The 23757-nt window shown below is 42.5% G+C and overlaps 1 protein-coding gene across 1 annotated transcript in view; it reads right to left on the reverse strand.

Moving 5' to 3' along the window:
• PSTPIP1 (proline-serine-threonine phosphatase interacting protein 1) overlaps window positions 1-23274 on the reverse strand; it is a 60222-nt gene extending 36948 nt beyond the window's left edge. The window contains exons 1-3 of the mRNA XM_054836956.1: window positions 22844-23274; window positions 18902-19137; window positions 224-324 (exon numbers count right to left, since the gene is read on the reverse strand). Of these exons, the coding sequence (XP_054692931.1) occupies window positions 224-324; window positions 18902-18934 (134 nt within the window). The 5' untranslated portion in view covers window positions 18935-19137; window positions 22844-23274. The remainder of the gene's footprint in view (window positions 1-223; window positions 325-18901; window positions 19138-22843) is intronic.
• Window positions 23275-23757: the final 483 nt, after the last annotated feature.

Below are 23757 nucleotides of genomic sequence, written 5' to 3' on the forward strand. Positions count from 1 at the left end.
CTGATTCTTTCACCTCTCTCTTCTCTTCTCAAATCTTTGAAATTTCTGTTTGTTATCTAACTTCACAAATCATGCCAAAAGGCTCAAATTCAAATCACTCAGGCATTTCTATGTAAACTAGTATCCCTACCAAATCCAAAAACATTCTACTGTTCCTTCCCAAATGCGAAACAGGAGAGGAAATGGAGGGTGTTCACACTTTTTTTCACTCTGATTTTCTTACCTCTGCTTGAGCAAATCCTCCACATCTTTGCACATCTTCCTCCCATCCAACAGCCGCTGTACAAGCACTTCATAGCCAGTGTGGAAGGTGAACTCCTTGCACTGAAAACAGAAAAAGAGTTGATCTGATTTGTGCGCATAGTTTGCAGGTTTACCAAACGCCTGCTGTCAGTCATATGGAGCAAATTAACTTTCTGGAAAATCCAAATGAACCTTTAGATCTGCCCAGAGCAATGGCTGCTGGGGCAGGGCTAAGGGCGCAGGTATGGGTGAGGTTTCTCCAAACTGAAAATCTGTAGAAGTTGTTATTAAATCAGGTTTGGTTTTTAATACTGAAAAGTGAAGTGGGTCACAAATTTTGCTGTGTGGAAAGCAGCACTAGCTGTCTTTTTGGGGAAGTCACGTTTAGCTTTGCATGTGGGCCCTTTGCAGAGCAGAGATGTACAGTAGCTCTTAAGGACAACATCTCCTCTTCCCATATGTTTTCTAAAAAGAATGGTCAGAGTCAACTCACTGCTGCAGGACACTCAGTAAGACAGTGACCCACTGTCTAGATGCGAGTGGAGAAGCGAAGAAATCTTGTGCTCGTACAAACGTGGATACACAGGGTAGTGGTTGTGCCACCCAGTCAGTGGTGGGTGATTTAATGGGAGGATTTGTAGCACAGGGAGACAGTTCGCCTTAGACAATACTTGGGTTCTGATGTGCTGTTAGGTTTTCCTTTGGGATTGCTGTAACAACCCTTCACATTGTTTGAATCAGTCAGTCTGTGGTGTAAATTCAACATGACAGAGGGGATTTTTAAAAAGTAGAAGATAGGCACGTGGAGAGCTTAGGAATGTGGACAGTGGATCTGCAGGGAATTGAAAGCCTGTGTTTCTGAGACGCTTGCCAATGAGTGCTGCTTCCCTTGCTTTTGCATTCATCACCCAATCTCCTGTGCAGTACATGGGATTCGCTTGTGCCTTTGGGTATTTTTGCAGCCTGTCCTGCTCTATGACCCCACGTGGCAAATGGAGCCAGCCAAGGCGAGCTGGGTGAAGTTTGCTGCCCTGGAGCCGGGGCTCTTATCTCCTACCAGGGCTCTGCACCCTCTGTGCCTCAGGGCCATGTTCATCTGCTGAGGTCTAGGACTGCCATCCCTCCCCGTCACGCAAGTGCATGCGTCAGGCTTATCCCTGTCCACATGATCCATCAGCGCACACCCCCATACATCTCAGACAAAAATATCTGAGTAATGAGAAGAAAAACTTCATCTTGCACTTCTTCCTCTTCCCAACTTCCAGATTGTGCTGCAGCAATGGTAAATCAGAATCACAACGAAGTCAGTGCTGCTGAGGAAATGCTGGGAGCCCAGAAAGGGAAGGGAATAAAGTTGTTATGTTCTCCAAGTGTGGCAGTGGGAGAGGATTTCTATTCCTGTGTTCTATTCTTGGTCCTCCCACTGACTCATAACAGGATCAGGACAAGCCATTTTTACTTTGAGAGCCTCAGTTAACCAGTACATAGTGATAATGTTATTGAAAGTGTAGTGGTGAATGTTATCTGAGCTTTATGTTATAGCATTATGGTAAAATCACCGACTGTGTAACCGTAAAGAGAATGAATCTGTTCCTTCCTTCAAGCAGTTTGTGTACAATACAAGTGCTTATATATGAACTGAATACAGTTTATACATCTATCCACTGTCCCCGAAGCAGTTATCATTTAGTAAATGCCTTTATTGCTTTCCACCATGACTGTGAAGAAGACAGCTGTTAAGATTTGGGACTCGGGAAGGATCCTCTGGCAGGCAACTGATGGGCACTTGGGCTTGCGGCTTTGCTTCCTTCTTGGTGGGACTGGAGAGGAACGGGGTGAGCTCTGGGGATGAATGGTGGTGGCCGATGGCAACCTCGGTGCTGCTCACCCAGGCCTAGGGCTTCTGTGGAGATCTGCAGACCTGGGAGCAGGTTTTTTCTGCTTCTTCAAGAGCTAGGATAAATTTCTGCAGACAATCTTTGTAAACCTACAGGTTGTAGTAACATTTCCAGCACTACCATTTCTTGACAGCAGTAATTTCTTCTTCCCTAATGGACACTCTTATCACAAGCAGTGGGGAGAAAGGAAAGACAGTAGGATAATGGTTCACAAGAGACACAGACAAATGCCTGTACCAGCAAAGTGTCTGCACTACAGAGCCAGGCAAGATAATAATGTAGATAAAAGAATATGGAGACAGTGCAATGGATCCACTGTTATCACTGTTGCAATCACAGGAAAATGATAGGATTACAGATGCTCATTTGATGCATATGATCACCCCTTAAGAAACAGGATCTCAAACTCAAAACGTGAGTTTTCCTAATGTTTCCAAGGGCAAGTTACACACACACACATCCCAGGGAGGGGTTCTGCTGTGAAATAAATGAAAAGAAGCAAGTTTTTGCCATGCGTAGAGGGAAGTAGGAAAGGTTCTTGATAATACCCTGGCGATGGACTTGTCACCTCTCCTCTCTCCCTTTTTTCTGAGGACATCCCAATGGCAGAAGGCATTGCTGCTGTAAAAAACCTCTCATAAATTGCTCCCTCTGCCTGGCAGAAACCACTCTGGCCAGATGCTCCACAACCAACTCACAGCCCAAGAGTGTTGATTGTATATCTCCAGATGCAATTAACTACATCCCATAGCTGTGTACACAGCTTCCTTGTCCCAGAAATGCTGCCCAGAGGTAAGTGAAAATATCACATGGGCTTGTATCACCCCAGCAGTCAGGCATACTGCCACAAGCAACAAACGGAGAGCGATAAGCACACCGTAAAGTTACTCTGCCATTTCTGTTCAATGTATCCTTTTGTTTAGTAAATGCTAAAACTCACTTAGTGAATTCCCCCACCTCTTCTACACTGGCACAGTTGCTGTAATGAAAGATTGGCAAATTCTGCGTGTCTGAGAGAATCACTCTGCCTTGGTGACCATGAGAATTAATTTTGCAGCACATCAAACAAGATACTCTCACGGTCTGAGTTAAGGATCCTCTGTAAGCTACACTGCCCTGGGTAGTCTTGTTGGAGCTCTGCAAACAGGCTTGCCTCCAGGACATGCACCGGCATTTTTATTGGCACTAATGCAAAGGGAACAGGTTAGTGCTGCTCCCCACTGCTCACGACAGATTCCGTGCTCCATCTTTTTGCCTTCCTACTTCCTTACTTCAATGCATTTAGAAATGCAAAAGCCAAATTTAGCCATTATAACTATAGGAATATTTTAGCCCTTATAGAGGGATTTGGCTCCAGCTAAGAGCGGGTCTGAAAAGGACTTCCTACCACAGGCACTCAAGAAACCTTTCTTCATTTTGGGGGATCCATCTCAAAATTTGCTTTATTGTCCTCACTATGTGTTCCTGAAGAATGTGGAAGCCATATTTCAGAAACCATGGCATCTGAAATCTAAACCAGGGCTGCCTCAGCCTCCCAGGCAGCGGATCTGGCTGTGGTCTAAATATCACGTGCGACTAGCATGTCACAGGCTACAGCAAGGAGGGAGAGGAAACGTAGCCAGGTGACAGCCTGCATTTAGACAAGTTTAAGCTGCTATGGTCACTTGCCCTGCAACATTGCTTCTTAATTTCCAACCACAATGTAGCCATAAATTATTTAGACCTAAGTTTACTTACACAAACATTTTTCTTTCATTTCAACAGCCCTTTTTCCTCTTTCACATGTTGTACAACTGCATCGTCTCAACCTTTTCTTGAATCCAAACAAACCTCCTTTGCCCTTTCCTGGGGTACTGTTTTTTCATTCCATTGATTCCCGTGTGTTCTTATAGTACCTGCTCAAGGCTGAATAAATCCCTGTTGGACAAGGGCGATGCTCTGCTACTCTAGTAAAGTCTAACTGATGCTCTGTACCATGACATTAATGATTGCTCTCTAAGAAACACTTCTGATACATCAGAGGATCGTATTTGCTTTCTTCTGCTGTCAAATCGTACCAGTAGCACTTAATTGATCTACAATCTATTGATATACCTGCAATTTTCCCCTCCTGCAATTTTACTTAATGAGGTCCCAGAGTGTATTGGACCTTTTTTACTACTGGTCTTTTACTCTCATTTTGCACTTTGAAACATTAATTTTATCTGCTTTCTGTTACTCTAGGCTTGAAGGTTATCAGATATCTCCTGTACAATATTTCATTCTACCCATTTGTTTCAACAACAGCTATTCCCAGCCCATCCTTAATGTCTTATGCCAGTATCTGCAACAAATATATTGAACAAAATCAATCCTGAGACCAGCTCTCGAGAACCTTTCCTCCAGTTCAGGCACGAGCCACTGGCATCTCCCCCTGAACAGTATCTTTTCCTGCTTTACGGTTCTTCTTCTGTTGCTGTTTGTTCAGAGTCCTGTTTTGGTTTTCTTCTCTGGTTTCTTAAGGATTTTCTGTGTAGCACCATAACAGACCTCACGCTTTCTTTGTGAAGACAATCAAGACTGCAAGATTGTACCACGTTAAACAACTATCTAGCCTTGATAAGCTCTCTTGCTTTCATTCTATTTTCCTTTTATCCTTTTGTGTTATAGTTAACATTTACATCGAATGGTTTTGTAAAGGCTGATAAAATTGCACTACTTAGCTAGTGTTTGGGCACCTCTCAGCTGGGACTTCGTAATGATTATAAGTACTAATGAATAGTCAAAGAACTATTTTATTTTTTTATGACGTTAGAAAAAATGCTTTAAATAATAAACGTATTCATTACATGGGTAAAAAATAATTTGTTTATAACAAAATCTAGGTAGTTGCTTGGAAGAGGGTGATTTTAATCATCACCAGTAATTTTTCTCATTGCCAAGAAAGTGATTCCACTTAGTCAAAGTGTTTGCGACTGTGAAAGAGGATTTACTCATTGTTATTTTAATAAAAAGGATTAGTTAATCTGTGTTGTCCAGCAGACCTATAATCACTCGTAAGAAAGTGCTTGACAAAGGGATTTTGGTGTTGCAGGCAGATCCGTATTGTCCTGAGATTCTTCCATTAATACTTTGCATGCCCCTGAGCTGGGCGTTTTTCTTCTCATGGGGAAAATCACAGCTAATGGAGAGGCAGCATCTCCTCTCCTCTTCCCTTTTACAAATGTTGCTTCCCTCCAGTGCAACGAGCAACGCTGCTCCTCCAGAGATGAAAGAAGTGTGAAAGCGAGTATACGGCTGAAAAACACAAATTTTATGCTCTAGTTTAACCAGAATAGCTTTTCCTAGCATACTTGAAAGGAGGCATGGAAGACTGCAGGCAGAGGTGTTGACAGTAAGCACACTGGGATATGCTTTCTTCTTTCCATTTCTTTTTTCCTCTGAGGCTTAATGATGCTGCTCCCTCACATTAGCACTTTTCTAAAGAGATGGGTGCCTTGGGACTGTGCCATCCGTCTGGTAGAAGTTTTTCCGTAGGCAATCACGCAGGTAAACATCGGGAGATAATTGTGAGAGAGATTATTCACGGCTGGCTCTGAGCTGCTTTTGCAGCCATGAGGGAGAAGCTCTGAGGATTTTGGTTTGGTAGAAGGCTGCAAGCTGGAAGACTGATGGTGTCAGTTCCCTGGCCAGAGGGTAGAAAGTTCAGTATGAAGATAGCTGGGGGGGTGCCATAGTTTCTTCTTACCTCCTGGTGGCACAAAGCTGAGTAACCTTCTGCTAAGTCTTGTCTTTAGCTGAGAATCAGCCTTACAGCACATTTCATCTCTGAGCCTTGTGCTGCCAGGTGCTCAGAGAGTACTGCAAGGCTTTTTGAAGAGCAAGTGTCTACGTTTTGAAGTCACCAGGGTACTATTGCAATAATATCAAGCAGGAAAATCTAAAATGCTTTGCTGGTTACTGAAGCATGGTTTTGGTAAATAGCTGTTACGATGGACTGAACTGAAGCAAAAATATCCAGGCTTGCGTGCAAAACGCTCGCTAAATTGTATACCCTTGCATGTCCAACTACTAATATTTAGAAAATTAACGTGAACTGATCGAGTCATTGCGGTTATGCTGTAGGAACTGTGGGCTCTTCTGTTGTGGCTGGTTTTCTCGGAGCATTTCTAACCCCATCCTGGGACCTGACTTGCCCACCTCGAGCTTTTTTTAGAGGTAGTTTACATAGCACAGTTCACACCTCTACCTGCTCCTGCAGGATAAGCTGCCTTGTCAGCATCTTAGCATCTCATCTGCCTTGCCTCTTCCCCAGCACCTCCACCTGCAAAGCTTGCTCACTTTTTACAAGGAACTACCACCTAGGAGGTACACAGGGAGGGTAACCTCCAGGATTCAGTGTGGCAACACCACTACCCTGAGTGCGAAGAATGGCTGGAAAAGAAACAACTACGCAGCAGACACTGGGGGCGTTGTGTGGTACATAGTGCTGAGCTACCATGGTGATAAAGATAGTACCAAAAATCTGCACGTTAACTGGTTTGCGCATCTAAGGTGGGCCTGACTGCAAGCGGTAACAGTAGGAGTACTGACAATTTTAGCATAGCCATCAGGTATTCTTTTAGCCTAATGTTCCTTCATTTAGGAATTATTTGAAATGTATTATCTGCAACTATGCAAAAAATCTTTTAAAAACCCCAACCATTTTCTCTTAAATTTGAAAATATTTAACTATAAAAGTGCATTTCTTGTCTTTTTTCTTAATGGTATTTTCCCAAGGCTTTTATCAGAAGTATTATAAAGAGGGGTTTTGGACTGAAAATGATAAATGTTGCTAAATCACCTAAATAAAGTGTTCATACAGATTTTCAGAAGAGGAAAAAACCTGAAACTGAATCTGGTTTGAGTATCTTTGGATTTTTTTTTTTTTTTAAAAAAAACAAACTTTTTTGCATCATAACTTAATCTTGTTTAGCTAAGGTAAGCTCTTGACAATTTTCCTAAAGCAAACATTTCAGATTCATTTTTCCAGGTTCAAAAATGAAATAATTACTGGTGCGACGAGGAAGTTAAAAGAGAACAGGGGACAGCAGTTTTGAACAAGCATCATTCTGCCAATGTGTTTTTCAATTGACAGAAAGAAACCCTTTCTATCCACAGTTGTACAGCACATATCTCAGTCCTGGATTGAAAGTAAGTTGTTCTGAGTTATATCAATGAATTACATCATTGCATCGTACCGCTGTGTATTTGCACTGCTTTAAAACAGTGGATTTAGATCTGGATCTCTTGATCTGCTAGTCTCCTTGTCAAGAGCTCTAGCAAGGGCTTAGTATTTACTGTAGGTGAGCAGCAAACAGATTTCATAGCCAACAGTCAAACGTGATTTATGATCTCAAAGTACATTTGACTGGGCTGGATATTTTCTGTCATGTCACGGTCTTTCACTGTAAGTGAATCACTTGCTTTACGTTTCAGGTTGGTTTTTTTCCCTGGGATACTTTAAAATTTCCTAGTATTTCTGGGAATATATTCACATGATACCAAGTGGTTTAGGAGGTTTACTGCTCTTTTTCTGCGCCACTCCAGCTTTCCTGTAATAAATAGTGAAATAAAATGGGATAGCAGTAAGCACTGCTCATTTGTGTATCTGAAGTCCAAGTGACTTTAAATTCCTGCTCCAGCTCAGCTGTGATACTGAGGAGGGGTGCCTGGGCCTTACGTGGCCTTGGTGCAATAAGAAGCGGTTACGGATTGCTTTCCCATTACATGAGATGCTGTACTAGTTCTGCTCTACATCAGTGAGACATGAAAGAGCCTTTTTTCAAAACAAAACCCAAGGTTCTCAGCCTGACGCTCTGCTGCCTTCTCCTGGAAATGTGTCAGCAGCTGAAAACTCGGCTTAAGAGGTGAGCACATAAATGGGGGAAGATCACTGGTGTCCAGAACAGAACAGCATTGCAGTGGAAGCCTCTAACTAAAGCAGTCTACTTTGACCAATGCTTGATGTGATATGAATCCTTTTCTATAAATTTTCATGTGTAACAAGCTGGTAATGAGTTTAAAAGCTGCATACTGCTGTACCATGTAAGAACTCCTTTTTCTCACTAGCTGGAACTGGTTGGAATGGACGGGAATGCAATGGTTGCTTGCGTTTTCCAAGATTGAACTGACTACAGAATTTATATGAACTTAAAAAACCAATCCTTTTTTTAAAAAGTATATAATTTTTCTGCAGAAGCAGAAAAAAAGCAAGGAAAGGTAGGCGGGCTGGAGCTGGCTGTATAACATTTCTATCATTTCTTGTAAATTCACTCTTTGCACATTAGAAACATAAATGTTTGCTAAGGATGTAGGTGGCTATCTTGGGACTTTTTTTGTATAATTTCAAGATTTGACTCGGGCATTTTCAATATGAGGCTTAGTTTGCAATTTCACTGCAGCCTGTTACCTAAATCTGCGATGCAGTACTTTTCATGGGGAGCAAATGGTATTTATTGCCAGACGTAGCACAGATATGAACCTTGAATGGGACCTTCAAAAATCAGAAGGAAAAGAGCATTGCATTTGTAGCATTCCAATTGCTGAGTTGCTAGATTGCCATCTCGCGCTTCCCCCTGTAATGAGGTAGGCTAGGGAACTTCAAAGGAAAGCAGAGATTCTCATCCGACTTCAATTCTGCAGCAGCTAGGATATTCAGAAATACATTTAAATTGAGATGTCAGAAACCTCATAGCAGGGTTGCAAAATTGGTGACATTGAGCAAACCAGTAGCTTCCCAGTGGTCTTTTGCTCTTGATGACGTTGTGGGTTTTCTCCGAGGAGGAAATGGCTGTTTCACAGCTCTGCTGACGAGAGGAATTTGCTCCTCAGCTTCCCGAGCCCTCGCCCTCCTCGCTGGCATCCTGGACTGCTCATGTGTTATGCATTAGGCACTCTTATAGTCAGGGCATGTTGTTTGGCTCTCTTCATGTTTTAATCACTCCATGATTTGCATAGCTACAAAGTGATGGCTGCACAAAAGCCTTCTTAGCTTTTGCAGGTGGCTTGCAGACGAATAGCATACAGGGAACAGACTTGGAAAGGCTCAGTTCCAGTCTAATAAAAGGACTCTGCTTGTGCTTATGACCATTTTAGCTTCCCTTCTTAACAATTTGATTAAATAATATTCTGAGTATGTGCAACATTTCCTAGAGACGAAAAACTGTAACTTAATTTTTGGTCTCTTTGTAAAGAGTGCAAGTGCTCTGTTTTTCTTTGCATAGCAGTGTTTTTACATCTCATAACATGATTAATCACAAAATCAGTCCTTGAAGCTTTAGCCAGAGGACCGGAGAATGTGACAGTGCTCTTTGAACTTTCAACTTCTTTCAAACATTACATGGAAGGAGCTTTGCCTTTTGAAAGGCAGAAACAGAGCTTCAGAGATATGCCATGGTATCACCTCCTTTCAGCTGTCCATCTGCCTGTCTCTCATAATGTCTCAATTCAGGAACCTTCCACAAAGGGCAAGAGCCAAATCAGGAAATGGAAACCTTGTGCCACCCTTTTTCACAAGAACACCTTCTTTGTACTGAGTAGGAGAAGAGCATCTCTCTTAATTTTGAGATGCTGTCATTTACTGGTTTATTCCAAGTGTCTTGTATTGTAAAGCAGCCAGGGAAAACAATGCACCTTCTCTTGAATTGCGCGTATTCTACCAGGTTGAGATCATGCTTTCATTTGTCCGTTTCCACTAGTTTTCACTGACTTCAGCCTTGACCTGAAGTTCCTGCAGGTGGGGGTCTGGGGATGTTTCTGACCACTTCAAGACATGGCGTGCTTCTGCTGCGCAGCAGTTTAGACTCCTGATGCTTGTGCGCCAGGAAAAGGAGGAAGAGACTAGCAGCCAGTTGCGCATCACAAGAAAAAGTGTGACAATAAGCTAGGAATCCATACAGGAAATTTGCATATAGCAAACTTCTGGAACACCTTTGTGATGGGGATGGTGAGAAATGGGACAGGAGGAAGCAAAATCCCTCCCTAGTTTTAAATGGGAGCTTGATGTGGCTATATGACACAGGCTTGAGGTGCCGGCATCCCTTCATATTTTCTCCACGTGGTGACTTTAGACAACAGCTAAATCCATAAAGTAAGGTGCCTTCTTCCTGGGAGCCAAGTGAGAAGCCTAATGTGAGCGTTTGCACCTGCCTTTCATAAAGCACAGCACTGTTTTGCCATGGTGCGTTCTGAAGTCCAAGACATAAATGTGTCAATGGTGAAATCAGATCTTGCTTCAGTTTCTTAGCTACACAAGAGAAACTGGAAGTAAAATAAGGAGAAATAGAATCTTAAAAGCAGAGGATACTTCTGTTTTATTCAAAATAATGTTCACAGTTTATTTTTGTTTCTATTCCTCTTTAGTTTATCTTGCTTCCACATCTCTTCTTTTTTATAAGAGAGATCCTCTCCTCCTGCAAGCACTGTGGGATAGGTCCCAGACTGCTGTGAGCGAGGCAACATGAACCAACCCTGACTTGCTCAGGTACAGAGACAATTGTTGAGAAGGTCATATAGAGCCCCTGGAACCAGACCTGCTTAGTTGGGACATTAGTTCATTTAAAAACCTATGTGTCTTTCTCTTCCTTGTCTTACAAAACTTAGAATTGTTTCCTTTCAGTCCTGAAAAAGGCACTAAATAGAACATACTGCTGCACCCACGCTCTCTGTTTCCCCTATGAGCCAGGCATTTTTAGCGATCTTTCCTGGCATGTAGGGAAGGATAAAGCTTCAGGAAATCTTCCTAGAGTCTTGCTGTATGAGGGGAATGAATTAAAGATTGAGTTCATTTCTTAGTCAGGATTATTTGATAACTACATATTACGGTTTCCATTTTATAAGAGATCTTCACCACCTAAATAATAATTTTCAACATACCCTGTTACTCAATATGATGCAACATGGTCTTACACTCTGTTAGTATGGTGTATCGTACTGGGGAATTGTGCAATCCAACAGAACAAAATCAACTTTAGGCTTTTAGAAATTTTTAAAAGGGGTGGTGGTGAGGTTCATTTAAGTAAAGTCAAGCAGTTTGTCCAGGTGGGACAACCATGCCACTCTTACATTTCCATCTGGGAGGCATTTCTCTGTGTTTGCTCCCACTTGCATAAATATCTCTCGTGCCTTATACAAAATAATTAAAAATGGATTAATTCTGGGTGTTTCTGCTGCAAGCTCCTAGGGTATAGGAAATGGGCAAGCTCTACATAAGGGGTTGCACCAGCATAGCTGCTTTGGAACTGTATGAGCTGTTAAAACTGTTGCATAAGCCTGACTGTCATGCACAAGGTGTCTGTTCGCTCAAAACTGCCTTGTCTTTTAACCAGCAAGAATAAAATTCTTGTTCAGCTCGCAAAGAGCCTCAGCATTATCCACCTTAAGAGTGTTTCATGTTCTCATGAACTTCTCTTGTACAAAATGAACTGCTATCACTTCTAGAGCAGGGTGGGAAATGGGTTTCTTGCCCTGCAAATTTATGTAAGATTTAAAAGCCCACATTCCACCTTTCGACAACAGCAGCAACAGACAACAAAAAAAGACATTCATGTTGATATAAAGAAGAAATTTGCTCTGAATCAGGCAGATGTGATTGAGACATCCCACTGCCAAAGCTGGCACACTGTCCACCACCTGCTGTCTATATAGGGAAGCAGATTTTCATTTTAATCTCTCCTTTCTCTAGCTGTTTTACTTGTGGATGAATCTGCTGGAGCGGAGGGAAGGCATGCCCGGACTCCGGGCTGCAGGTAGGGTAGACAGTGGGCAATGAAAGCTCCAGCTCCTGTTCCAGACTACATCTCCCCCTGCAGAGCTCCCGGCACCCCAGAGGGCTGGTTCATACGAGTGTGGTTTCCTCTTCCCCTCTTTGGTTAGAAATTTCACCTTAAACCTGCATCTCCAGAGGAAGCCTTCACCAGATGTGAACTTTTTCATCGAAACCCAGCTTTATCTTCCAAAACAGCTCCCCTACTTCCAGTAAAACTCTGTTTTCCTGCAAAAAAGGTTTTGTCAAAAACACGAGTCCTAACCAAATGTGCGGCTGGGGTCTTTCAACGGCAGGTGCCTCCTTTGCTTCTGGTGCTCCTGGGGATTTCCATCCTACTGAGCAGCAGCCTCCAGGGCTATTCGTCAGTCCTGACTTCTTAATAACCCTTCAATGATTACAGCATCTACTGCAAATAGCATTAAGCGATGACACTCAGACCTCTGTACTGTTGAACACCTATTTTCTTTTTTCCTTTGCCCCCCACCCTTTATTTGTTATTTTGCTTTCCTTTTAGGAATTAATTAAGCTTGGACAAATTGAGAGCAGCACCAAATAGCATCTTGGTTTGAAACGTTGTTACTTTAAAGAAAAAAAAAAGTTTTATCTTTATTTATTTCTTTGCTTTGAATGGAACAACAGAGCTGGTATCTCTAAGCCAGTCCGAGCTGCTCAATTTTCACTTAGTTCTCAAGACTAAGAGCAAATGACTATTGCCTTTCATTTCAAGCAACAGTGAAGTTGCACCAAGATTTTTTTACCAAGAGCTATGGACGTTTTCAATTTCTCAATCTTGTTCAGCGACATTTTTCCACCACTTTGAAGAAGTACTGAACTCCATTTATAGTAAGGGAACAATTCTTTGGGGAACTGAAAAGCTGTAGGGATCTATATGCATATTTTCAACATTTTTTTTCTTAACCTTAACACCCTGAGCAATGCTGAGTGTCCCCTCAGCCCTCACCTCATCCTAGCCTCAAATCCCCAAATTCTACTGAACACCACAGTGAACTTTGTACGTTATTGAACTGTGGCTGCTGAGAAAAGCTTTATTACAAAACCTAGATTAAACAGGAGATGAAACAAGTATTTTCTGTGCCATCTGCCAGCCAGAATCTACCTAGCTGCAGTATGGCATGAAAAAAAATCAGAAAAAAGGTCTTTTGAGGCTAAAAGGAGCTGAGGAATAACAACAACAACAAAAAGTCTGTTTACAAAGCAGCCTAATTTGCCTTAGAAGTATGCAATGAGTGTAACTGGATTGAAATTCAGTGTCTTCCACTGTGCCCGAAAGCAGCACAAGGTCAGTGTCCCCAGCCAGTGACTGTAAACTTTGAAGAAAGAGAAGTGGTGCAGCTCTGCTCTGCTGCTTTGCAGGAGTGCAAGCTTTGTGGGAGGAAAGGGATGGGTCATGAATCACCCGGTCCTGCAAGGAAAAAAATATGTTGAAATGAGGTTCACAGGGAGACTCTGAGATTCACCCTGGAGATTCTGTTGTGGGAGGGGAGGCTGAGAGCTGGGATTGCTCAGCCTGCAGAAGAGATGGTTCAATGTGTATAAATACCTGATGGGAGCGAGTAGGGGAGACGGAGCCAGGACTTCTCAGTGGTACCCAGCGACAGGGCAAGTGGCAATGGGCATAAACGGTAATTCAGGAAGTCCTGTTTAAGCGTAAGAAGTGTTTTTGCTTTAAGGGTGATGAGACACTGCAAGAGTTTGCCCAGAGAGGTTGTGGAGTCTCCATCTTTGGAGATACTCAAAACATGGTGCTGGGCAAGCTAGTGTAGCTGGCCCTTGCGCTGAGCGGGGGGTTGGCTGGATGATCTCCAGGGGCCCCTTCCAACCTCAGCTATTCTGTGACTCTATCATCAGAAAATGCACTTCAACACGCTGCGTTAGCAAACCAGAGGACATTGTCCTCTTTGATGTTTGCGTGAAGTGCTGTTACAGATCCACAAGATCCGTTTCAAGCCCCATGCGACAAATGCTCGTTTAGGTCATGTTTATTAGACGTGTCTGCATACACGTGGGTGAAAATAGAGTGACTGACTCACCTAGGCCGTATTTCAAATGCATACTCATGGCATAGTTAAAGTTGGCATAAATAAGAATCCTCTGTTTCTCTGAGCCCAAGCAAAACCAAACAAGTTTTGCAGAGCAGGACAGATCAAAACAAACCAGATATAACTGCGTAAAAATATTAACAAAATTGTCACAGTAACTTCATCAATCAACCAATTTAAGCAGTCAAAACCCCTAGATAAGGCACTCAGTTGCAGCATGGCAATCAGAAGTAATTATGTTTTATTAAAATTTTAACTGCCTAATTATTTCAATCGCTGACCTAAACTGAGCTTTCTGTAAACCCATTAATCCACCTGATCTGGAAAGCCTTCTGCAGCCTTAGGACCAGTCCACTGTGTTTAAGCCTCCCTCAGATACTCTTCCTCCTCATAGGGAAGATGCTCAGCCTGATGTGTCACATGCAGGCTGTAACTGAGAGATAACCAAAAGTTGCAAACATAAAACTCGAGTCCTTCCACCTGAGCTCATCACCATGGAAATGAACCACCCCGAATATGCTGTGCTTGGTTCCTCACACACCCTCCTAGGTGCTATTTTGGGCATACGGGAGATGGAAGTAGCCATTGACATGTTTGCCTCGCTATCCATATCTGTGTTGGGAGTGTTAGTTCATTTGAGCTTCATTGTAGCTGTTGTGCTCTGCTCAGAAGTGATTTGTGAAGCACCAGTGTTTCCATAGCCACAACAACAAATCAAGTTTTCTATTTGTGATTTCCTGTGGTTTCGATGACTGTTTTGAGATCGCACTCCCCTGTAGAGGTGCTTCTCATTGTCCCAGTGAGCGAAGCTTCCTTCCCAGATCGGTTGAGGGAACATAGGAAGAAATTACATGTAAGAAAAGAATAGACCAGCCTCTTCCGTGGAGATGAAGTTGACCTCACAACAAACACAGACATCAGCTGGGCAATCGGTTCAACTTTTCCAAGATGGTTCCCCCTTTATTCCCCATTTCCATGCACATCCACCATTGATGACTTGCCCTGGATGTAAGCGGGGCCACAGCCATACATCTGCCTCTAGTCACACTTTCTGCAGTCCAGAGAGATGCAGTAGATACGGATGCAACTGGTGCAATCTGATTCAAATGAAACTCTATTCAAGTGAAAGCTGAGATGCCAGCATGAAAGGTTTGGCAGCCACATCCTTCCCTGCCCAAGCTCAGCCATGCCTCAGGCACAAGGGCTGGCAGGAGCCCTCACCAGTCCCGGTTCCTCCCTACTGACAAACCTGCCTGGTCTCACTTCCTCCTCAGACCTGCTTCAAAACAACAGGCCCTGTAAAATGTAACCTCTGCAGGAAAGCAAGGTAGCTCCTGGGATAAAAAAAGACTTCCTTTTTTGAGTAAAAAAGTTGATACTGTATTTCTTCAGTGTATTGCCTAGTAAGTCTGGAAAATAGTTTTACCGTGTTGTTTATAATCATCTCTGCACTCTTGTACTGCAGTTAAGAGTCTCATTAGAAGTTAAATTATTTATGAAATTAATTACATCTTTTTTGGTGTATATAACAGACCATTGTGTGAAAAAGCTACAGTAACAGTTGAGAGGTTCACCTCTGAAGTCAACTTTGCATTCAACTTGATGTAGAACGTAGCCTGAAGTCAAAAGAAGAAAGACTAAGGAAGCATCTTCATTTGTAAGAGGCTCTTTATCTTAAGCACGTCCATGGCTCCCACTGCTGCAGCGTCTGACCATAATTGCAGGTACTGCATAGGCGGGAATGTGGTAGCGACAAGTCCACAGCCGGGCAGGGAGGCAAATCTTGCTCTCTCATGTTCAAGGCCTGCATCATATTTGCTGGCTGTGAGAATCCACAAGCCCTGAGCTCATCCTACAGCTGAGAACGAACAAGCACTTCACACTTTATGCATTTTGGTTTTTAAATCCTAAGCACCTTAGGAGCCCATGACACATTTTGGGAATTGATGTGGCTGCTTGAATTTGATTCAAAGCTGCCTGAGGGAACAGATTTGCTCCCACTTAACTCTGGGCACTTTGGAGCCTGCCCCAAAACTAAACGCCTCTTTTGAAAGTCTTCCTTGTTCCCCCTTCCCGGGTGGGTAAGGCAAAGCCAGTAAATGATGCCAGTAAGCACCTACCTACCTCTTGGCCAGAAACAGTTGCATTTCACAAGGTTGCAACTGGCGTGTTGAGCAGCGTGTTGGAGAAAAACAAAATAGAAGGAAAAGGCAGTGACAAGAATTTCAGAGGAAAAGCAAACAATGAGTACAAGAACATAGAATGAGACTAAGAAAGAAACTCAGTATTTGTGACAGAAGGGGAAAGATTGTCTTGGCTAGTGGGGTTTTTTTGTAGCAAAAAATGTTGTTCAGATCTCTGCCTATTAACATAACCCTGTTAACATGAAGCTCAGCTGGTATCGCAGACCTAGTTCCTGTTAACATGGGAGTTTAACTACCTGTCTAATAGGATGATAGAGAAGACAGGTAACATCTGTTACATTTGTATTGCAGCCCAGCAGAATATTAATCCATTATCAACTGCCCTGCATTGGCTATTAAAACCGATTTGTGTTTTCATCTCACTAATATTCTCCAAAAAATATTATCAGAGGATAGAAAACTTCTGCTGAGGCACATTTTAGTGGAGGCTTTGAGCAACTTTGCCTTAAACCATTACAGAGTGTGTGGAGGATATAAAAACAAGTATTGTAATTTTAGTCTTCTATGATTTTTTTTTTTATTCTATGATTCTATTATATGAATTAAAAAATATACTAGTTTTAGCCCAGGGCATGATACAAAGAAAATTAAAAAATAGCACAAGTATGAGACTTTTAGTATAGTACTATCACTGCTACATCTAATAAGGGAAAAGAGATTAAGTCACTGCTACATTTAATAGGGGAGAAGAGAGATTAAAATTTATACCTGATATGAGGAACAATTTGTGTCTTCCTGAAAGACATCACACCCTGTTCTTAAGAAGTTTGAGGAACTTCGGGGAGGAATGAATGGTGCTCTTTCTTTGCTAGTTGGGGAAGATCGGCTGCTTTTAGGGTTTCTTTACATATTTTACATTGTGATAGGTACTAAAGACACTTCTGCCTATCCAAAAGTTTACTGATGGTAAGAACAGGGAGTTGTTGCTTAGGGTATAGCTCATCGGGGTGAATGTCCTTACGCAGGTTGTAGAGATCAAGGATCTGTATTGAGTGATCTACTATGGTGCAAATCTACTTTTTGGGTTTTAATCATAAAGACGATTTCCATTCATGGTACAAATGGAATGAAGGAGGTAATGGCTCACTGAAGAAAACCAAGCAAAAGCATTTCCCTCTCACTAATAGGCATAACAGAACTTTATGAATGCAAAAATAATTGCTGATCTTGTGATTTAGGGGGCAAGCTGTACTCTTTGGCAGCATTGTGCAATATCCTGCGAGTTTTCATTTTAGAAGACTTACTATTGCATAGCTAAAACTACCATCCTGTGACCGGATATATTTCTACCCTGTTAATCAAGCTTGGCAATACAATGTTTCCAGCCAAAAAATATTAAAAACAAAGACGCTTTCCTTTAAGGAAGGTGCTGGCTTCAAAGCTAAGCAAGGGTTATAGTCATGTTAACGTGACTAAGCACAGGAGAGAAATTTAGGGAAGAAGAGCCATAAAGAACTGGCCTGGCCAGATTGTCAACTGGCGTTAATCACCCAAACTCTACTCCAGCCCATAGAGCATACGCTTGATTTATTCTCACTAAAGACCAAGACCTTGAAAAGTAAATATCTCAAATGTACCAGTTCTAAAAGTCCCATGGCACATTTTCAAAGGAAGTCCTGAAATGCAAAAGCTGAAGCTCCTGGGGCAGCAGTTGTGTCCTACCCTGCGCTATGTAGTTAGTAGCTGCATAAACGAGGAGGTACAGAGAATCTCATGTAGGTGTGGTAGGGCACAGTTAAGGTTAACAAAATTAACTTTTGTATTTCCTCATTGCATTTTTTTCGTTCTAACTGTTCAAATCTGGTACTAGAGTGGGGGTGGGGAGGGCTTCCTGGAAGTGCAGGGAGGAAGGTGGTTCACTGAAATGCATTCTTGTGTCTGCCCTTCTAGTTCATACCGAGAGGGTTTGCCCTGAGGGGCGGGTGGACAGAAAGAAAGCACAGGCAACAAATATGCCGTGAAGGGGCTGTTCTACTTGGCCTGATAGGAAAATGGCAAGAAGAATTCGTATGCCTTCATGTCTTTAAGTCAGTCATAGATGATGGAGAAATGATTGCCCAGACAAGAGGCAACCATGTAACATCCTGTTTACTCAACTTTGCAACGTTAGGGTTTTGTTGGTTTGGGTTTTTTCCTTAAGATCTCTACTCCAGAAGCATTTGCAAGAGAACCTCAGATTACCATTGGGAGGGAAGTGGCTAGGGTCTTTTTACCTTGTAACTGCAGAGAAAGAGCTTAAAAACAAGACACCAAAAGATTCTTCAACCAAAAGTCAAGTAACAAGAACGGAGCGTATCTACTTGTTCACTGGTTTTAAGCCAGTTGTGAGTGTTCGGGCTTAGTTCTGGAGTGCCGCTCCTAAAGCTGCGGACACTCACTGCAAGCAAAGTGCTCTTAGGGCTGTGAGACAGACAAACCCATGGCCCTTTCAAAAGCGGTTTCTGGACCTAGCACAGGAACTGGGAACATCTGTTGTTGTATGTGGACTGGATATATTCTTTCCAATGCATCCTTCTGCCTAGGATTAAACACGCTACCAAACAGTATGTTTTTGCTTGGAGACAAATTTGGATTTTTACTAAACTAAATTTAGAACACAGAATAGGATTGAATTACTTTTAAGCTATAAATAGACCCAAGCTGTATTTGAAAAGATTTTTAAATACAGATACACCGAATATAGGAAACACATAGGAAATGTTCACTTACCCAAAATGCGTCTTTAAACTGCAGTTGTGTCATTATTATCACTCTGTGGAGGAGAAGGAATCCTTCAGCAAGTTTTTTCTCAGACAGGAGCTGCAGCAGCCACAGCACTGAGCCTTGTTGCTACACCCCAGCCAAAGCAGAAAGTGAAGCACATCCACAGATCTGTCTTTTCTGAAGTCAAGCTGGCGAAAAATAGCATTGGGCAGATTCAGGCAGCTCAGCGTAATGACTTATGGCTGTGAAAGGGCAGGGGAAAAAAAGCTCTTGCTCACACACAGAGACATGCATGTGCTCAGCACCCTAACCCCAAACCTGTTTCTCTTCTGGTAAACAGTTAATACTGAAACGAGGAAGCAGGGAGATGTTAAATGATGTCAGGCTGCTCCTTGCCATGTGTGCATGTGAGCAGCTGGCAAATTAAATAAAGATTTAAAAAAAAAAAAAAAGTAAAATTCAGTGATATTATTTGATGAGCTACAGGAGGAGAGAGAGCAATTAAATGCAAAGGAAACCAGCACAATACAAAGAGATAAGCTGTGAAGGAAATTAGAGTCAAACTGTCGTATAGCACTGTGGTCTTACATTTCTTTTGTTTCTTTTTCTTTGTATGTGCTGCATTTCTCCAGTACCTTCTGGGGCTGGCAGAAGCCCATGTATTTGCACATGGGAAGCATAGCTCAACGCTGCATTTTGCAACTGAAAAAGCTTTTCAAGACTCTTGTTAAATTAAGAACACTGTAAAGTGTGCAGGTGTCTGCACACTTTTAGATACCTATATGTCTATATAGAAAAAATTTGATTTGCATGTGTACATGAATAAGCAAGATATGTGAAATTTAGAAGTAAAATCCAAACTCTTGAAAAAACTGGTGAGAGCTAAGAGTTTGTTAGCACCAGGACCTGACGTGAAACCTCACAGACATCTGAACCCGCAGCGCGCCCAGCACCACACCCAGCTGTGAATACCCATCAGGTATTTCAGACAGCTAGTTAAATAAGATAACTGAACTGTTACAATGCAGCCGCAGATAACAATAAGGTACTATGTCCAACACTTCCAGGAAACCCTCTTCGAGATACCTGTTCTACAAGTGAGGTTGCCTCTGTTCACCTCCTTAGGATGTTTTAAGGATTCTTAAATATGTGTTTTTAAATACTCATTGGCATTTTCAGAGGGTAGGGAAAAAAGAAGAGAAAAACACTCCTGCCGTGGTTGCCTATGCAAAAATGTGGCACTCTACACAAGACCACATCAGGACTGACTTAGCTATAACTAATTCATGTTGCTCCTGATGCCTGGGTGTTGCTTTTTTCTTACTGTTCTGCAGCACCAGCCACAGGGGCAGATTATTTGGTGGTGAGGAAGTCTCTAGCGGGGCACAGAGATCGGCTCAGAGAGATCTGCAGCAGTTGGTGGCTACAGTTATCAGTAGTCACTCCACGAGCAATTTGTAGCTGGTATTTTAGAGAACTGGCCTGTTTCCTCCCTGATGGTTTGAAGAAGACAGGGAGTGTGCAGAGACTTTGAAAGGGAAAATGAAGTGCAAGCAAAGGAGGGCAACAGAGAGAGTTTGCAGGGCCAGAGGTGTGAAACTGCTTTGGTTGTTGTGAGCAGCAGGAAAAAACATCATCGCATGAGAGGGGAGAAGGAGAAACAGAGGATTCACTTGCAGAGGGTGCTGAGGAGGAATGAGCAAAACTTTCTTCCACAAGGGAAAATTCCCCCAAAAAAAGTATTTTGAGGGCATGGGGACTAGTCATAATATTTGATCTGTAAGGAAAAAAAAAAGAATCTTTTCAAGAATGTTTTATCTCAGTCTTTCTAAAACTAAATGTTTCCTATTAGTATTTCCACATTACAGCTTTGTTTTGAAAGAGTTAGCTTTGCTGCTCTCGGGGTTCATAAAAACGCATCAAGTACATTTTGGCCCTCCAAAATGAGATGCTATTCTCTCCTCATTTTTAGTTTGGCTTCCAACCAAAAAGCCAATTATTTGATGGAATCTCACACTGAGCACTGTGCCTGCGTCTGTCCCACCCAACAGTACTGGTGTAGCACAGTCACCTCCCTTAGGAGCAGCCAGGGCCGTACCACAAGCACAGGCAGGTAGCTTGGCGCTGTGGATGAGTTTCTCTCTTACTGTTGGCTGCAGAAGAGCCTAAAGCAACTGCGTTCCTACTTCTGGTATTTGGATGAGCCGTCAGAAATTAGCTGGCGTGAGTTGTAGCCTCTAGGTCTGACAAAGCAGAGCCGTTGGGCAGACGCTTTGGATTTGGAGCTGTCACTGCTCACATGTCCCAGTGTCGCTGGATTATGTCCAGAGGGTGCTGTGCTTTGTAGGGCCCTGGGAGAGGGAGAAAATTATTTCCACCTTGCAGCTGAAAAAATTGAAACCTATAGCAAATGGTCCTAGCAAGTATGTCCGTGATAGAGGTGAAGGCCAGGGACGGGGTCAGCGGGATGCTGAGGAGAGAGTCTTTTGTAAAACTCTTGTGATGAATGGGGCACTTGGAGAAGAAACCTTCCTAGAGCCATCACAGGAACGTGACAACGAGGCGTCCAGTTATTAACACACTGTATCTCATGATTGGGTGAATATTTTGATGTGAGTGGCCTGTATTGAAGGCTGGAAGGGCTGAGCCCGGGGGGGAGCTCTGTGGGGCTGAGGGAGGGGGAGAAAAAAATCAATGAACCTTGCTGTGCTGCTAACTTCTGTAATGCCAGCTACTGAAATCACCTTAACCTTCATGAAATTCCCCCCACAAAATAGTTTTGTGCCAAACAGAAGTATTTTCAGTGGGCAAGCAAGTGGGACTAGAGCGGCAATGACAAGTGATCAGCTGCTCGTTTATTTGGTTATTGACAGGCTGGATCCTTTGGGAACCCGCAAGGCCCTTCATCTCCCCTTCTGCATCTTTGCAACACGGCTTTTCATATCTTTGCTTACAGCCCCATTCAGAAATTCAGCAGTCAATGACAAACCGTAAGTGGAACACTTCCCTGACAGCACTGCAGTTTCCTTCCTGCCCCTGCTCTGAAGGGTGAAAAATCACCTATTTGTCTGTTTGATCTGGCCAAGAATCAGTCTCCAGGCCAGAGCACTGGGGTTTTCCTTCAGTAATTAAAATTGTTTGGCAACAGAATGTACCCTTTGAATCTGTTCCGTAGTGGAAAGCGATGAGAAGTCTGATTTTTTTTTTTTTTAAATGGTTCATATTAAAAAACCCTCAAATTTTGTTATGCGTGAAAATGGCAGTTTCATTTGGGTTTTGCTAACTATACACTGCTTTGAGCAATGCTTTTTGTTAGGGATTTGGGCAGCACGTTTGGACCTGACAGTACTTAAAATATGAAAATAGCATCTACAAACAGGGCTCTGCTCATCCAGGGCTTCAAGCAAGACGTTCCTCGCAGTTAATGTTGCTGATTTTGGGTAGTCTGATGGAGTAGACCGTGAACCTTTTGGTCTACATAGAGAGTCTATGAAAAGTATTAAGGCAGTATATAAGAGATGTTGACTACTCAGATAATTCAGGTGTTAAGCTGGTTGTATTTTTCAAAACTCCTCAGGTATATTGTGGTCCCTTGGAATCATTTGTTTGTGAAATGAAAATGGAGAATAGAAGGCAATTCTACAGTCCTTTAAAGCCTCTATAACAATTACATCTAAGAGAGATGGCTTCACATCAATTGCTGTAATACAGTCATGTTCAAAATTAAAACAGTCCAGCCTCTGGTGTCTTACTGAGTCCTAAAGATACCAACAGCAATGAAAGTTCTTCCAGAGGAAAACCACAGCTAAACTATACAAGTGTTTCAGCTGGTTCGCTGTGCCTGCCGTTTCTATTTCCATATAAATGGCTATCCAAATTTCAGTGCGAGAAATGTTAGGGGCTTTCAAATTATCTACAATCGTGCCAATTTAAAAATTTTTAAATCACCTTGCTTTCTGTGAGAGTCGATCTCTGTTCCCATGGAAACAGGAATGGCAGTCTCTGAGCATCCGCCTTGATTTGTTCCAACTCCTCCGAACCCATCTACGGCTGCTGGCTGAAAGCTGGTCCAGTGTGCTCCAGACCCTATGACGTCAGCTCTGTTCGGCTCTGAAACATGCTCCCTTCGCTTCTTTTAGAAGGAACTATTTGAGCATCCTTCCAAAAGCACTGTTTCGTGGTGCGAGGCAGTCCTGCTGGCATTTTGCTTTGGTAAAATTGACAACTAACATAAAGATTAATTGCGTAGACTACGTTCTTAACCAATATCTAGCGTTTCACAGCAGTTTTCAATAGAGCCCTTCACTGAAAGGTGGACCCAGTCCCCGACGTTTTACCCAAGATAATCATAGTCTTTGCCATAATTATGAAGAACATGAATGGTTTTCCTCTAAAATTAGCATTGTGATACTCTGTATATCCTGAAATTACTGTTCGTATTACAAACGCGGTGTCTTTTTGCTCTTGGTCTGTGTTTAAGCATGGTTAGCTACCATCCTTACCCCTGAAAGTGTTTCAAAGGCAAAAAAAGGAGAAGAGAAACCGTGGGAAAGTGCAATGTCACAGGAAGCTTGATTAGCGTCAACAGTATCTGGTAGTTCTTTGGAGAGAAGTATAACCACTGTGTGAAAGAGAAAATGGAAGGATTTGAGTTTCTATCTCCCCTTCTTGTCATAACTTCAGGTACCTGCAGAAAGATGCTTTTTATTTCTCTGACATCTTTTGTATGTTCTACCAATATACCAGCTTTCTCCATGCCATTAATTCAAAAGAAATCACTATTCATTTGCAAGTATATTCATTATTGCATATTCATTAGCCAAGCAGGCAATGCTTGCAGTGCTGAAGAGGTTTCCACTTCT

Source organism: Grus americana, chromosome 10, assembly GCF_028858705.1.
Source record: "Grus americana isolate bGruAme1 chromosome 10, bGruAme1.mat, whole genome shotgun sequence".
NCBI lineage: Eukaryota > Metazoa > Chordata > Aves > Gruiformes > Gruidae > Grus > Grus americana.